Genomic DNA, 14,018 nt, shown 5'->3' with positions numbered 1-14,018 from the left:
CCTGAGCACGCTGGAGGGCAGTCGTCACCACTGATCTGAAAACAAATGTGATTTAGCAGTATGAATAAAATGTAACGAGGCTGCTGGTGCTGCGAAGTCTTGTCAATAAAATCTTGTCTTTGCTGTCAGGTTATCCTGAAAAACCTGATCAGAATGAGGATGCTGAAAAAAGCCTTGACGCTGATCTGGAGCAGAGGAATCAGGACTCATCAGAGCACGTTGTCAAAACACAGTAAATGCTCCTTCTCATTATATCCAAAGCATCAACAAAATGCTCTATATGTATATTTTAAAACCAGTGAATGTTTGTCTTTCCTCAGATGACCTGTTCCGGGTTCACCCCACTGTGCTGCGGGCATTGGCAGAAAACAAGCCGGTGGTTGCTCTTGAAAGCACCATCATCACGCACGGCATGCCCTATCCACACAACCTCAGGTAGTTCCTGCTGTCAGCTCGCCTTCGTTCCAGATGTCACTTTATTAACGGTTGATCATCAACTGATTATCCAGGACAGCGAAGGAGGTCGAGGCCATCGTGCGAGCAGAAGGAGCCACTCCAGCCACGGTCGGCGTGCTGGACGGAGAAGTCCGCGTCGGACTGTCGTCAGAGGAGCTGGACCGCCTGGCCCAGAGCAGGGACTCCCTGAAAGTGTCCCGCCGGGATCTGCCCTATGTCGTTAGCAGAGTGAGACTGGAGTGCTTTCAGCTTATTACCAGCGACAGTCAGGTTCTTTTTTTGTGTGCATTCTTGTGAGTGTGTGTTCATTTTCCAGGGGCTCTCTGGAGGAACGACGGTGTCAGCAACGATGCTAGCGGCACACAGGGCCGGGATCCATGTTTTCGTGACGGGGGGCATCGGAGGAGTCCACAGAGGCGGAGAAAACAGTGAGCTCATATCCCGTCCTAAGAGTCCCTCGAAGTGGACTGATCTGGAAATAAGTGACTCAAATATTCACTTCGTGCTGGATCTTGTTGCAAAGAGATGAGAATACACAGGATCTGGTTGGTAAAGAGCAGCTTTTTTGCTCACAGATAAATCCAACGATTTTTATATTTCATAGCATGAAAACTGTCAGGACAGGCGGCTTACTCTTTTCCATATTTGAATAAGAAGTCGTAGTGCATTTGTGAAATTAATGACGCAATCTTGGAAAGTTTGCTGGTTCAAATCCCCCCCACCAGTGGCTCACCACTATAGATTCATGAAAAAAAGCGGAATGCCCCAACAGGAAGGGTATCAACACTACAGACTCACTCAGTAGTTACCTAATAATTGACTTTTCTCATCCCTCCAGGTCTGGACATCAGTGCAGATCTGACTGAGCTGGGCAGGACCCCCGTCGCTGTGGTCTCTGCCGGGGTCAAGTCTATTCTGGACATCGGCCGCACTCTGGAGTTCCTTGTTAGTACATTATAGACATTATTTTTCACAAAGTTGTATTTCACTGTGTTAACAGTGCTTTTGTCACTTTAACTGAGATGTGATGCCCAACGTAAACTTTCTGTGTCTCTGATGGTTTACTGTCCTCTAAACAGGAGACACAGGGTGTCTGTGTGGCCACGTATGGACCATCCAAGAGTTTTCCAGCTTTCTTCTCCCCACAAAGCGGATTCACTTCTGCATACCACGTCTGCAACCCCCAGGAAGCTGCAAAACTAGTTGGTATACAGCACTTTATATATCTGAACACTGATGATACTTTAGCTTGAATTCAGCTCAGGTCAGATTTTTATGTTATTCAACATTCATATTTGTTATAATGCTTTTGTAATAATTGATGAAATCCTTTTTTTTTTTTTTTTTTTTTGGTGATTCAGCAAGCACTCTGTCACTGGGTCTTCAAAGCGGGGTCCTGTTAGCAGTTCCAGTCCCAGAGGAGCATGCAGCAGCAGGGCAGGAGATAGAGGAGGCCATACAGGCCGCAGTGACAGAGGCCAGGTACAGAGGCTCCTTCTCGTGGTGTTATTTCATCCAGCTATACTGAGATGCTTGATGATGTCGGTGACATGAGAGAGAAATGACTGGTTTCTCTTCTCTTTGTCATAATTTCAGTGCTACAGGTGTTACAGGAAAAGATGTGACGCCCTTCATTCTGCGAAAGGTCAACGAGCTCACGCAAGGAAAGTCCCTCCAAGCCAGTATCCTTCAGAAGAAGTCACAATCTCTGAGGTTTTACAATGAACATGATTGTATCAAAGCTTTGATGATAAAAAGGAAACATGAGGAGGCAAAAAGAGGACCTGAGGACTGAAAGTGTTGCTGATAAACGCTCACAGTATGTTCCAGGCAGACTGTCCTTAACACGCCATGTCTCAAGACATTGCTCTCATTCATAACAATGCTCGGATTGGCAGTCAGATAGCATGTGCACTGTCAAAGCAGACGAGTGAAAACACTCTAAATAAACAAACTTACAGTCCAGGAAAACTCCCAGCAGACTCCAAATCAGATATAGTGAGTATAATGCTTTTTCTTTCCCTTTTTCTAAACGCTGGATCGGTCATTAATTGAACCAGTATGATGGTGTTCTAATGCAGGTTGTCATTGGAGGAATAAATGTGGATTTTATTGCTAAAGGGAAAACAAAAACACTTCATGTAAGTTCAATTTACAACACGTGTACTCAAAATAGATGAAGGAGATTCGCTTCTGAGAAAACTTGTTTTTCTCAGTTTGGACAGACAAACCCAGGAAGTGTCTGTCAGTCATTTGGCGGCGTAGGACGCAACATCGCTGGTTGGTTTTCATGATACGATTGTGCACCTGTGCATATTTTTATCTGTGATTTAAATCTGTCTTTCTGCTTTTCTTTCAGACTGTCTGAGCAGGCTGGGCCACAGGCCTCTGTTCATTTCAGCTACTGGCGCTGATTCGAACAGCGATGCAGTGTTTTCCTACTGTAAACATATGGTACGTGAACATCAGCGTCACAGCGAGGCTGAAATCTTCTCCTTTAAACATTTCATTGTTTCATATCTTATGTAAAGAACATCAGTGGTGTATCGAGGCTGGAGGAGCAAAGCACAGCAACCTACTGCGCTGTGATCTCTGAGAGCGGAGAACTGAGTCTGGGACTCGGAGACATGGACGTTCATCAGCAAATCACAGAACAATATGTGAGTTCAGACTATTCATTCTGCCAGGACAGTAAAAGTATAATAAAGGATACTTAAGCAGTGCAGCCTTCAAATTACATGTTGATAATTTGTTTTTTTGTTTCTTTTTTTTGTAGGTGTCGCAGTTTGAGGAGCAGATTTCGTCAGCCACCCTCGTGTGTCTGGATGGAAACATCCCAGCCGCCACCATCAACTACGTTTGTTCTGTTGCTGCAAAGCACAGTGTAAATGGTGAGGAATGAATGTGCACAGTAGCTCGGACTGCGTTTGTTACAATGCTCTCTCTGTATGTTTGGCAGTTTGGTACGAACCCACGGATTCAGATAAGGCATGCAAGCCGTTTCTTTCGGACGCCTGGAAGTCCCTGTCCTACTCATCCCCAAACCTGGCAGAGTTGAGCACCATGAATAAAATGCTTGGCGTCACAACTCCTGAAGGTAAAGCCTGCCTTTCCACGGGTCTTTGATGGTTATGCTGTGGTTCCCCTTCTCTGTTTTTCCTCTGTCTCATGCTGTTGGAGACAGGTTCACACCCACAGCCGTTACACAGCGGGTTTGTGAGTTCTTGTGAAGAATGCGGACTGTGTGATGGTGACTGGGGATGTGGTTCATCATGTGGCAGGGTTGCCAAGCACCCTCGACGAGATGCTGGCTGTCGCCGTGGCTCTCTCACGCCCCCTGCTGGAGCATCTGCACTGTGTGGTGGTGACTCTCGGGGCTTCTGGGGTGTTACTGTGTGGAGAACACGATGCGGGAACGGTGAACCTGCAGCCGAGGAAACACAAGAGGGTAAGTCTCAGACTGTGTCACTCCATCATGATGATGATGATGATGATGATGATGATGATGATGATGATGATGATGATGATGATGATGATGAACTTGTGTTCACAGCAGCGGAGGCTGTGCGCTCTGCACTACCCGGCACTCAGTGTGACCTCAGAAGAGACGATGAATGTGTCAGGAGCTGGGGATAGGTGAGAAAAAAATTCTATCTCTTCCCTTTGCCTTTTTCAATTTCTTTCTCCAAACCTCCCCTGCTACTGCTTCATCTGCTGTTTATTTTCTGCCATCTATGACCTCTTTATCACCTCCTCAAGTTGTGATTCAAACACTGTGCCTCTGTGTGCAGTCTGGCAGGTGCCTTGATGGCAGGGATTCTCCAGGGCCGGGACACAGACTGCTGCGTCCGGATGGGACTCCTGGCTGCAAAGATGTCCCTGGCTTCACCCCACCCTATTGCCCCAACACTCACTTTAGACTCTGTGGACCCCACGAAAATCCACGCTCAGAACTGGCCCACACCCAGGATAGTGTGGAAGGATTAAAAAGTCAAACTCTTTTTCTGATTTTTTTTTTTTTTTTTTTTTTTTTTTATAAGTTTAATGTTTGCTTTTGGATTCTTGTAGACAGTTGATTAAAGATGAACGTGTGAATGAAAGAAGGAAGATGACTAGTCACAGAAATTTCAATCTAATACAGTTTTTCATTGTTTTATAAGAATCTAAGCATTTCTAATCTCCAAAGTGACTTTATGTTAAAATTTACTTGGTCGTATATCTGTGAATTATTCATTAAAAATGAAAACTTCAAAGGCCAATCGATGTATTAAACCAGGGGTGTCAAACATAGCTCTCATGGACCAAAACCGGCTTGCAAGAGGTTCCAATCCAGCCTACCAAAGCACCAAGCAAATTGTACAGATTTCAAAGAAAACTGATTAAATAAGAAATCCTGACAATAGTGGACACAACACAACACTGAGACCCGAGCTGAGATATCAACATGAAAACTACATCGTTGTGTGTAAACTAGCATTGGCTTCAAGTCATACTGTCAGGGTGAATTTGTAAAAACATGCATAAAGCAAGTGCTGCAGGAGGGGTTTTTGAAACATTTCACTGTTTTTGGACCAGAAGGGATCATTAAAATGTGCATGATTTCATAATCATCTTCAATGATAATTTCTTTTTAAAATATTAACTTTTTAATCACATATAATCTGCACCACAGCAAATTAAAAACTTAAAAGTTAACATTTAGAGGTTTTTATTGGATGATTTTGCCACGTTTGGCCCACTCAAAATTAAATTGGGAGTTTGTGTGTGGCCCCTGATATGCTTGACACCCTAATAAAGAATAAAATATTAAATATTTTTGTTGCAATGATGATGATGTTGCTGTGTTTGTATTTCTTGCCTTACTTCATCTTATGTAGGCCTCCAGTTTTATGAGCTATAAACTACATCTCCCATGATGCACCTGTTTTTCTGCGCAGACTCACCGGCTGTGAATACTTGCCTCGTTCCCTCCTCCCTACTATAATGCTAGCTAAGATGGTGGTTTGAGCGTAAATTGTCTCCACAATACCAAGGAAAGAAAGGGGCAAAACATCTCTACAGCCTTTTAGTTACACTAGAACAGCACAGCTACTGTTATCTTAGGCAGCCGTTTATAGAAATTTTGACATTTTAGATACGTTGGCTCGCAGTCCCCGCCCAATTTGGAGTGACTCCCTTGGAGTGGAATCCTAAGCTAAATACGGACAGGGTAAGTAACGCTAACGTTAGCAGGGCTGCTAGCCAGGCTAACAGACCCCGCTGTAATTCAATAAATAAAGGTTGTTGTACCGCTTGCAGTTTGATTGACCCTCTGTGGAGTCTCACCAGACTCCCTGAGCTACTGTCCATGTGTAACGAACGTTATTGGAGCAGTGTCAGGTGTTTATAACTTGTCTCCAGTGCAGTGTTAGCTTGTGTAGGCCGCGACGTAAGCTTCGTCCACTTTGCTGGACGTGTAGCATGCTAGCTGCGGCGAGCGTCTAGCATCAAGCAAGCTGTCACTTTCTGAGTGGGAGAAATCACCGCTTTGTGTCACACGCTCCATTAAAGCATTGGTAGTGAGTTAATGACAACTCCCGTGTGCTTAGCTTTGGTGATTAATTTCACAGTCGCCACTGGATTCTGGCTATTGGCCGGACCGGCTTCTTTTACCAACCCGGGGCTAATGTTAGCTTAGCCAAGCGTCAGTCGATAGTCTGTCATAACGAACGATCCAGGAGACAGAGCAGCTAAAGTTACCAGGCTGGCTAACTCCTGGATCCGTACACGACTTTACCGGCGACACCGCGACACTCATGTATGTGCCAGATCATTGTCAAAACGAGTTGTCTTAAACCGGTGGCATTTCTTCTCCTTCGACTTGGCGGCATAGGATTTTTTTTTTTAATCAATCTGGGTTTGTCGTCTGCTGGCTGCAGTGTTGTCACGTACAAAGCAGACTGGTGTTTCTCTGCTCTCGACAGGCGATCCAGCTGTAAATAAACGCAGTTTGGTGTAATTCATGATGGACGCCACAGAGAAATACTGTGTCAAGTAACGTCAGCGCATGAAAAAAACACCACAACATCCGCATTACCACTAAGCTATTATGAGTTCTGTTTTTCTCTCGGTTTTTTTTTTTTTTTTATGATGTCGACTGGTTTGTGTTATTAGGCACACCTTGCGGAAACTAGTGCAGCCGAATGTAATACCCAGCTCTTGCGACTACTGTAATACATCTGTGTTTTGATCATCATTGAAAATGAAACCCACAGTTTACCTGGGCAGTAAATCAGGTGACTTTAGAAATGTGTTGAGGAATCAGAAAACGGTCTTCATAATGCATTGCTCGTCCGAATCCTTGTTGAAAGCTGTTCTGACTAGTTCATTTATCTAAGCTTTCAAATTGTGTCTATTTCCACTGTGTTTGATGCAGTCTCTGTTTCGGGGCACATAATATCAAAACAACTCTGCAATACAGTGCTTATACAACACAAACAAAGAAAGGGTCAAGAAATCTTTTAAAGTGACTTGTAGGCCGCTCTATACAGAAATGTGTATTGCACTTGATTGTGATGTGGATTTGATGAACTCTCAAAGACCTATACATAAATGTTTATCTGAGCATGATCTTGTAGCCAATAACCGTTCCATCCAGATTTTAGATAGGAGTGGAGATAACAAATTGCATTACTGTCGTGTGTTATTGTTTATATGCTGCCGGGACAGTGCTCTTATAGTGTTTTTTTTTCCTCATGTCTGTACAGCCCTGTGCTCTGTGACCAGCTTCAGTGCTCACCCTTGCTGCGCCATAGGATGTCCCATAGCCCTGAAATGAAGGACGACCCCATGGAGTGCCCTCTGTGCATGGAACCACTGGAGATTGATGACGTCAATTTCTTCCCCTGCACTTGTGGCTACCAGATCTGCCGCTTTTGTTGGCACCGCATCCGCACAGATGAGAATGGCCTCTGTCCCGCCTGCAGAAAGGTGATGGGAAAGATAGCGAGGATGTGACATCAACTAAACTCGCAGAACAATAGGCTGATGGTTTCCAGAACAGTGAACGATGATCTTGAGTGGCTAAACTTTAATATGGTTGAAGAAACCGCTGTTTCGTTCCCTCCAATTAGCTGGATAGACAAAACATTCTGCCATCGTAATTTATGGGTTCACTTTTGTCTGTGGAGACCTGGAGGTTTCAGTTGCACTCCTGTCCAGATGTTTCAAACTATATTGTTAAATATTTGGTATCTCGGGTTGTGACTAAATTACGTGTGTGGTTTTGCCTAGCCGTACCCAGAGGACCCTGCTGTGTACAAGCCCCTGTCACAGGAGGAGATTCAAAGGATAAAGAACGAAAAGAAGCAGAAACAGAACGAGAAGAAGCAGAAGGTGACAGAAAACCGTAAGCATCTGGCCAGCGTCAGAGTGGTCCAGAGAAACCTGGTGTTTGTGGTGGGGCTCTCGCAGCGACTCGCCGACCCGGAGGTGAGTAACTGTCACCGCTGACAGGCTCAGTGACTTGTGCTACCTGTGACACAGGAGTGTTGGAACGCACGCTGTTTGATTTTGAAGCAAACCCAGCAGTGGCTGACAAAGTGAAGGCACAAACTGCTAGATTTCTCTTATCCTGGTTGACATCCACATATATGCGATAATTTACTATATTTTGACAGGGCGGATGTTTGAGATTCCTCCAAATTTCAGTTTTTGTAGTCCTGTGAATAAAATGTGACTCAGTAAAACTGAAAACTTTGTCTGACTTTTATGTGTTTTTACACACAGGTCCTAAAACGACCAGAGTATTTTGGGAGGTTTGGGAAAATCCATAAAGTGGTCATCAACAACAGCACATCTTACGCAGGTTCACAGGTACGGGATTCCTCTTATTACTCGTAACAAGTTAACTTCTAAAATCCTGCCAGTGGAACAAAATGCCAGGATGCAAGTTTGAATATTGACCAAGGCCTTGTTTACATGACAACATTTTCAAATGAACCCAGTGAACTTCCATATACTTCTGGCTGCTAGTTTACTCGAAAACAGTGATGCAGGTGTGTGAAAGCGGCACAGGGCGCAGCGTCTGCTGCCTCTGTCTCCATTCAAACACAAAACATGCCACTTTTCTGAAATGCACAGTACTGCACATGCTCTCTGTGGTTGCAGCCAATAGTGTTTCTACACATTTGTGAATATGAGGACAACAAGTGTTTTGTTTTTGAATTTAATAGTGCTTCTCAAACAAGTTTTTCTTTCATTGCATATTTATCTGGAGACACATTTTTTTAATATGTACAGGATGCCTGTAAGATACCAGAGGAGGCCCGCTAAACACAGCTTGAATGTTTACATCATACAGTTTCTGTGCACATGAGGATGTGGGCGCACTACAAAATAAAACCATCGCCAACTAGTGGCCGAACATGCAAACTACAATATTGCCGTGTTTATGCCTTTATTGTCGATATGATGCCAGCTGCATGTGGGACCTCTCTGAAACAGAAAAGTAATTTTCCTGCTGATCCCTCTCATGTAAACAAGACCTTTAATGACCATAAACAGCTGCAGTACATCTACCTGCATATGTACTTTGAATGTTTGTTTGTTTTCGCCAGGGGCCAAGTGCCAGCGCTTACGTCACTTACATCCGCTCTGAAGACGCTCTGAGAGCAATACAGTGTGTGAACAATGTGGTTGTTGATGGCAGAACACTCAAGGTGAAAACTTAACCATGATGGGTTTCTTCACTTATTTCAATGCCGATCTTGTGTATAATAGGCTCTGAAATTTGAATGAGCTGAATTGTGTGTAAGCTCATTTTTATAGATGCTGTCTTTGTCTTACAGGCTTCTTTAGGCACAACAAAGTACTGCAGTTACTTCCTCAAAAGTATGCAGTGTCCCAAACCCGATTGTATGTATCTACATGAGTTGGGTGATGAAGCCGCTAGCTTTACTAAAGAGGAGATGCAGGTAAAAACTCTTTCTCTTCCCTGAAGCTGGGCACTGATCTCTGTTGAAGGATTCCTGTCGACTGAGATTGTCGGGGTTTTTTTTTTTTTTTTTTCTCTCCTCCCTCAGGCGGGAAAGCATCAAGAGTATGAGCAGAAACTCCTCCAAGACCTCTATAAAATAAACCCTAGCTTTCTACAACCTCCAGCATGTGGAACAGAGAAGTCAAAGAGTAAATCCAACTCCACACAGAGGTTTGTTTGTATTGATTCTCACATCTTCTGTTCTTTTTCTTCCACATATTCACAGATTAATCGTGTCTGATTTGTCCTGTGCTTTAACAGAACCAACAGTAGTAATGGTAAAGATGGGTGGCCGACGCTGTCAGGGCATAGCAAACTGGCTAACGGGCTTTCAGAAGACCGCAAGTCCCCTCCACTACTCGACTATCTAGACCAAGAAGTTAACGCTTCAGATGGGCTAGAAACAGAGCTGGGTCCTGGCCAGTGTACTGCCTTGTCCCCCTTCTCCTCTAACTGTGACAGTAACAGGTGAGACAGCAAAAAGAAAAAAAGAAAAAAAAAACAAGTTTCCATCTCCCCAGGGGACACGTCTCAATGTGTGTCAGTGTTTTCTCTTAATACGTTCTTTCATTTCACGCCTTCAGTCCCAGTGACAAACCTTCAGAGACAATGGCCATGGTAAACGGAGAGGCTTTGCAACAGGTAACGTCACCTCCAGCCACACGTTTATTCACGTGATTCTCACTCAAAAGGATCATTTCTGACTCAAAAATCTTTTTTTTTTTTTTGTAGATGCCCACCAGTGACTCCCCCTCCCCTCCCCCGGGTCTAACCAAGCCCAGTCTGGTGGTGCCCATCAGCATGTCAGACCTCACAGCCCGCTCGCCTTTCGAGGGCGCCGCAGCAGAATCCCAGTCCCTCTTTTCAGACAACAGTAACTTCAGACATCCTAACCCCCTCCCCGCCGGCCTGCCCCCCTTCCCCAGCTCCCCCCGAGGCAGTTCAGACTGGCCCATGACACCCGAACCACAGAGCCTCTTCACATCAGGTACCGTGGAGTTCTGCTTCATCCTGACTGCTGCTTTCATCTGTGACTTTGAAGCAAATCTTTGCTTGAAACTACAGTATGAGGAATATTTGTTTTCATTATGCCTCCAATAACTGTTAGATAGCTTCCAGTTGAGGTTCAAATAAGGTGTCAGCTGTAGGCTTTGTAATTTCAGTAGACAAATTAAGACTGTCGTAACTCAACTCTTCTTTTTCTTTGCACCGTTTTCCCTTCCTCCCAGACACAATACCGGTGTCTTCCTCCACAGACTGGCAGGCGGCCTTCGGGTTCGGCTCATCCAGCAAACAGCAGGATGACGACCTGGGCTTCGACCCCTTCGACGTCACCCGCAAGGCCCTGGCCGACCTTATAGAGAAAGAGCTGTCAGTGCAGGACCCGAGCCCCTCGTCCCCGGGCCCCCTCCCTCAGGGGAGCAGCCACGGTCCCGGCCTGCCCCCCTCCAATCCCGGCGCCTCGCACCACTTCCCCAGCGGCCTGCCACGCCTCCCCCAGCTCCACCACAGAGCCATCTACAGCTCCTTCAGTTTCCCCGGCAGCCACAACAGCCAGGCCAGTCAGCAGCAGCAGCAGCAGCAGCCGCCGGCCGCCAGACACCCCTGGATGGGCGTCCCAACACGGAACAACCTCACACACTTGAACCACTCAGCCAGTGCTGCCTCACACAGTAATATCCTGGACCTGAATCTGCCCCCTCAGCACAGCACAGGGCTGGGCGGGATCCCCATCTCAGGTACCAGACGCCAGGGTCACTGTGCCACTTTCCCCCCGCCCTGCGGAAGCACAGCGCGTTGAAGCAGATTAGACGTGTTGCATAATGTCGCTATTTAATGTCACGTTGTATGTACGCCGCCACTTGTCGGTGCCACACTTGTTTTGATCAGCTTTTATTGATTGTCAGGGAGGGAAGGAGATGCAGTTCTGCAGTCCACCACTAGTGTGTGATCAAAACAAGCAGACGCCTGACCGGCATGTTGTCCTCTCTCTCTCTCTCTTTCTCCCTCTCTCTCTCCCTCCTGCAGAAAACAGTGGCTCTATAGACGGCTTAAATGTGAAAGAGTGGCAAGACGGCCTGAGAGCTCTCCTGCCCAACATCAATATCAACTTCGGAGGCCTCCCAAACTCCTCTTCCTCTTCATCCTCCTCATCCTCCAACAGTGTTAACCACATCGGTGGGCCGGCGGGGCCGACGGGCATGACACACAGCCTGAGCTGGGACGGCACAGCCAGCTGGATGGATCCTGCTATCATCACAGGTACGATAGCGTCAGATCAGAAGTCTTTGTTCAGCCTGAACGCTGGTTTGTCAGATATTCACGGTGTTGTATTTTTCTGCCGTCTCTCCCGTGACGCCCCCTCAGGCATCCCGGCCTCGGCAGGCAGCAGTTTAGACTGTCTCCAGGACGACAACCCACCACACTGGCTCAAGTCCCTGCAGGCGCTCACAGAGATGGACGGTCCTGCCAGCTCCGCGGTGCCCACCCCCCAGCCTCTCCACAGCGGCCTCCTCGACGCCCACCTCCCCCTCCACCACAGAGCCACCAGCGACTGGGCTCCCTACCTGCCCCCTCCCACAGCCAACCCCGCCAGCCACTTCCACTCCCCGCCCCCCGGCTTCCAGACCGCCTTCAGACCCCCGGGACAGCCCACTACAGAGCTGCTACAGAGTGCCGCCGTGGACCGCCACTGAACACAGACTACAGCAGACACCCATCCACCCTCCCCAACCCCCCCTCCACCACCGCCACCATCACTTTATACCCACTCATCCTGCCCCCACCCGCCCCCCTCCCCCCGCCCCCTTATCGCAATACACACCAATCTGCAGAGTATGAAAAATTAACAAAGTAACAGACATGCTTTCTTCTTTTTCTCTTCCTCCTTCCTTTTCGTCTCCTCTCGAAGGCCTGTTTGTTTTTGTTTTCGTTTGTGGCACACGCGTCGTCAGAACCCTTCTGTCTGCTGCCATCACCACTCCTCTAGACCTAGTTCTGGGCATATCGTGCGAGGTTCATCGTGTAGCTTACTGTCTAACGGAGAGCACAAGACTCAGTATAGCATCGAGCGCCCAGCGGTGACACAAGAGTTAACTCCACAAACTGGCAAAGAAACAAATTAGCTGAAGTGAGGTCTCTTTTTTTAAAACAAAAAAAAATACAAGTAACTAATGATTAAGCATGAGCAACATTTGTGTTTTTGAAAGTGAAAGTCATGATTAGTTTTTTTTTTTTTCCGAGGATTGAAAGCAAGCTGTGAATCTGCTCTTTGAAGCTTTGCCCCAAAGACCCTCATCCCCCCCACTCTTAACAGAAGACTGTGAAACGGTTAACCCTTACAGCTGAGCGCGAAGAGAGAGAGAGAGAGAGGAGAGGGGTTGGCACCTGGCGTTTTCCGGAGTGGGCTTAAAGGAAAACAAAATTCTTTTTAACAAAACAAACAAACAAAAAAAAAAGTCGATAATCGTACTGAAAAGCAAGCTGAGATTTGACTGGCGGAGACGGAGTGCAGACGACACCGGGGGAGTTGAGGGCACAGGCTATGCATGGGCTCCCTGTCAGGTAGGGACACAGATGGCCCGCTTCAAGAGGCCACTTGGCTCACCTTCTCTCCAGTGCGGGGGCCCTCGCCGGGGGCGCCCCGTCCCGCCGGAGGGAAAAGATTTTCGCTGAACCTCTGTATCAGAGGAATAGAGCACAGCCTCGCCGCAGGGAGCCAGGGCTTTGGGAGATCGTGGCACACATCCTGAGCACTAGGGTTAGACTCTTACTCACAGTGCCACTGTGTGGTACCTACAATAGCTAGCCCTAACATGGACGGCCACCACATAGGTAGGACGACGACTAAACGGAGGAGGCTACTAACGAGGGTAGTTAAAAAGGGTGAACAGGTCCCACGAGGGCTTGAACGAGGCCTTAACACGGACAGACGAGAGAAAGGAGCTGCAGCGAGTGGGAGGGGAGCGTCAGCGACTGCTGAAAAATATGCAACGTTGTATGTGACTTCGGCAACCGTACGTGAGCGCGCGTCACACGAGGAAAGGTGCTGTAAGACGAACTGAAGTACTGTAGTAGTGATTTTAAGGAGCTCTCAGCCATTAGGATTCGAGATCGACCTCTCCGACCACCGCCTTTTTTTTTTTGTTTGTTTTTTTCTTTTTGAAGTCTTAATTCTGATCTGTGTTCGCTCGGTCTCTTTCTCTCTCTCTTACCCCTCCCCTCCCACCCCACCCTCCCCTTCCCCTCCCCCTCCTGCTGTTCCCTATGTAACAGTATTCACAAAAATGAACAAAGTCATCCAGGAGAAGCCAACACAGAGTCATACAGTGGGTTTTAACACAATGTTACGAGTAAAAAATAATTGAGGCGCTTAAAGGAAGTGAACTGTCCTCTGCAGGTCTGGAAAAATGAACCTTAAATAAAACTGAAAACTGAGCCGGTGTGTGTGTGTGTGTGTCTGCTGTCCTGTCCTCACATCCTCACAACTCTCGGCTACTCACCATCAAAACGCTCATAACGGCAAGAAGGACACGACTGCAAATCA

General features: G+C 46.8%; 2 protein-coding genes across 2 annotated transcripts; both read left to right on the top strand.

Annotated features, from left to right (window-relative positions):
- The first annotated feature begins 153 nt into the window (after positions 1-153).
- On the top strand, positions 154-4,443 carry LOC115391568 (pseudouridine-metabolizing bifunctional protein C1861.05). Its single transcript, XM_030095841.1, has 18 exons — positions 154-232; positions 321-435; positions 510-684; positions 773-884; positions 1,295-1,401; positions 1,536-1,662; positions 1,818-1,938; positions 2,053-2,138; positions 2,318-2,454; positions 2,538-2,597; positions 2,673-2,736; positions 2,816-2,910; positions 2,988-3,116; positions 3,233-3,347; positions 3,416-3,553; positions 3,738-3,904; positions 4,010-4,092; positions 4,248-4,443. Exons 1-18 carry the CDS (start codon positions 154-156, stop codon positions 4,441-4,443), a joined length of 2,106 nt encoding a protein of 701 aa, XP_029951701.1.
- A 949-nt stretch (positions 4,444-5,392) lies between these two features.
- cnot4a (CCR4-NOT transcription complex, subunit 4a) lies at positions 5,393-13,825 on the top strand. The gene is made up of 13 exons (XM_030096041.1): positions 5,393-5,665; positions 7,203-7,425; positions 7,729-7,926; positions 8,224-8,310; positions 9,054-9,155; positions 9,285-9,410; positions 9,519-9,643; positions 9,734-9,940; positions 10,057-10,114; positions 10,205-10,460; positions 10,702-11,211; positions 11,501-11,734; positions 11,840-13,825. The coding sequence occupies exons 2-13, from the start codon at positions 7,252-7,254 to the stop codon at positions 12,166-12,168; spliced, it is 2,406 nt and encodes an 801-aa protein (XP_029951901.1). The 5' UTR covers positions 5,393-5,665; positions 7,203-7,251; the 3' UTR covers positions 12,169-13,825.
- Positions 13,826-14,018: the final 193 nt, after the last annotated feature.

This window comes from Salarias fasciatus, chromosome 7, assembly GCF_902148845.1.
Source record: "Salarias fasciatus chromosome 7, fSalaFa1.1, whole genome shotgun sequence".
NCBI lineage: Eukaryota > Metazoa > Chordata > Actinopteri > Blenniiformes > Blenniidae > Salarias > Salarias fasciatus.
The sequence above is the reverse complement of the archived record's forward strand: the minus strand, read 5'-3'. Positions and strand labels throughout refer to the sequence as shown.

Coding starts and splice junctions, on each gene's coding strand:
- LOC115391568 (XM_030095841.1), top strand. CDS start 154: ATGAGGATGCTGAAAAAAGCCTTGACGCTGATCTGGAGCAGAGGAATC. Junction 3,348..3,415: donor TGCAAAGCACAGTGTAAATG/GTGAGGAATGAA, acceptor TATGTTTGGCAG/TTTGGTACGAACCCACGGAT. Junction 4,093..4,247: donor GTGTCAGGAGCTGGGGATAG/GTGAGAAAAAAA, acceptor CTCTGTGTGCAG/TCTGGCAGGTGCCTTGATGG.
- cnot4a (XM_030096041.1), top strand. CDS start 7,252: ATGTCCCATAGCCCTGAAATGAAGGACGACCCCATGGAGTGCCCTCTG. Junction 9,941..10,056: donor TCTAACTGTGACAGTAACAG/GTGAGACAGCAA, acceptor TCACGCCTTCAG/TCCCAGTGACAAACCTTCAG. Junction 11,212..11,500: donor GGGCGGGATCCCCATCTCAG/GTACCAGACGCC, acceptor TCCCTCCTGCAG/AAAACAGTGGCTCTATAGAC.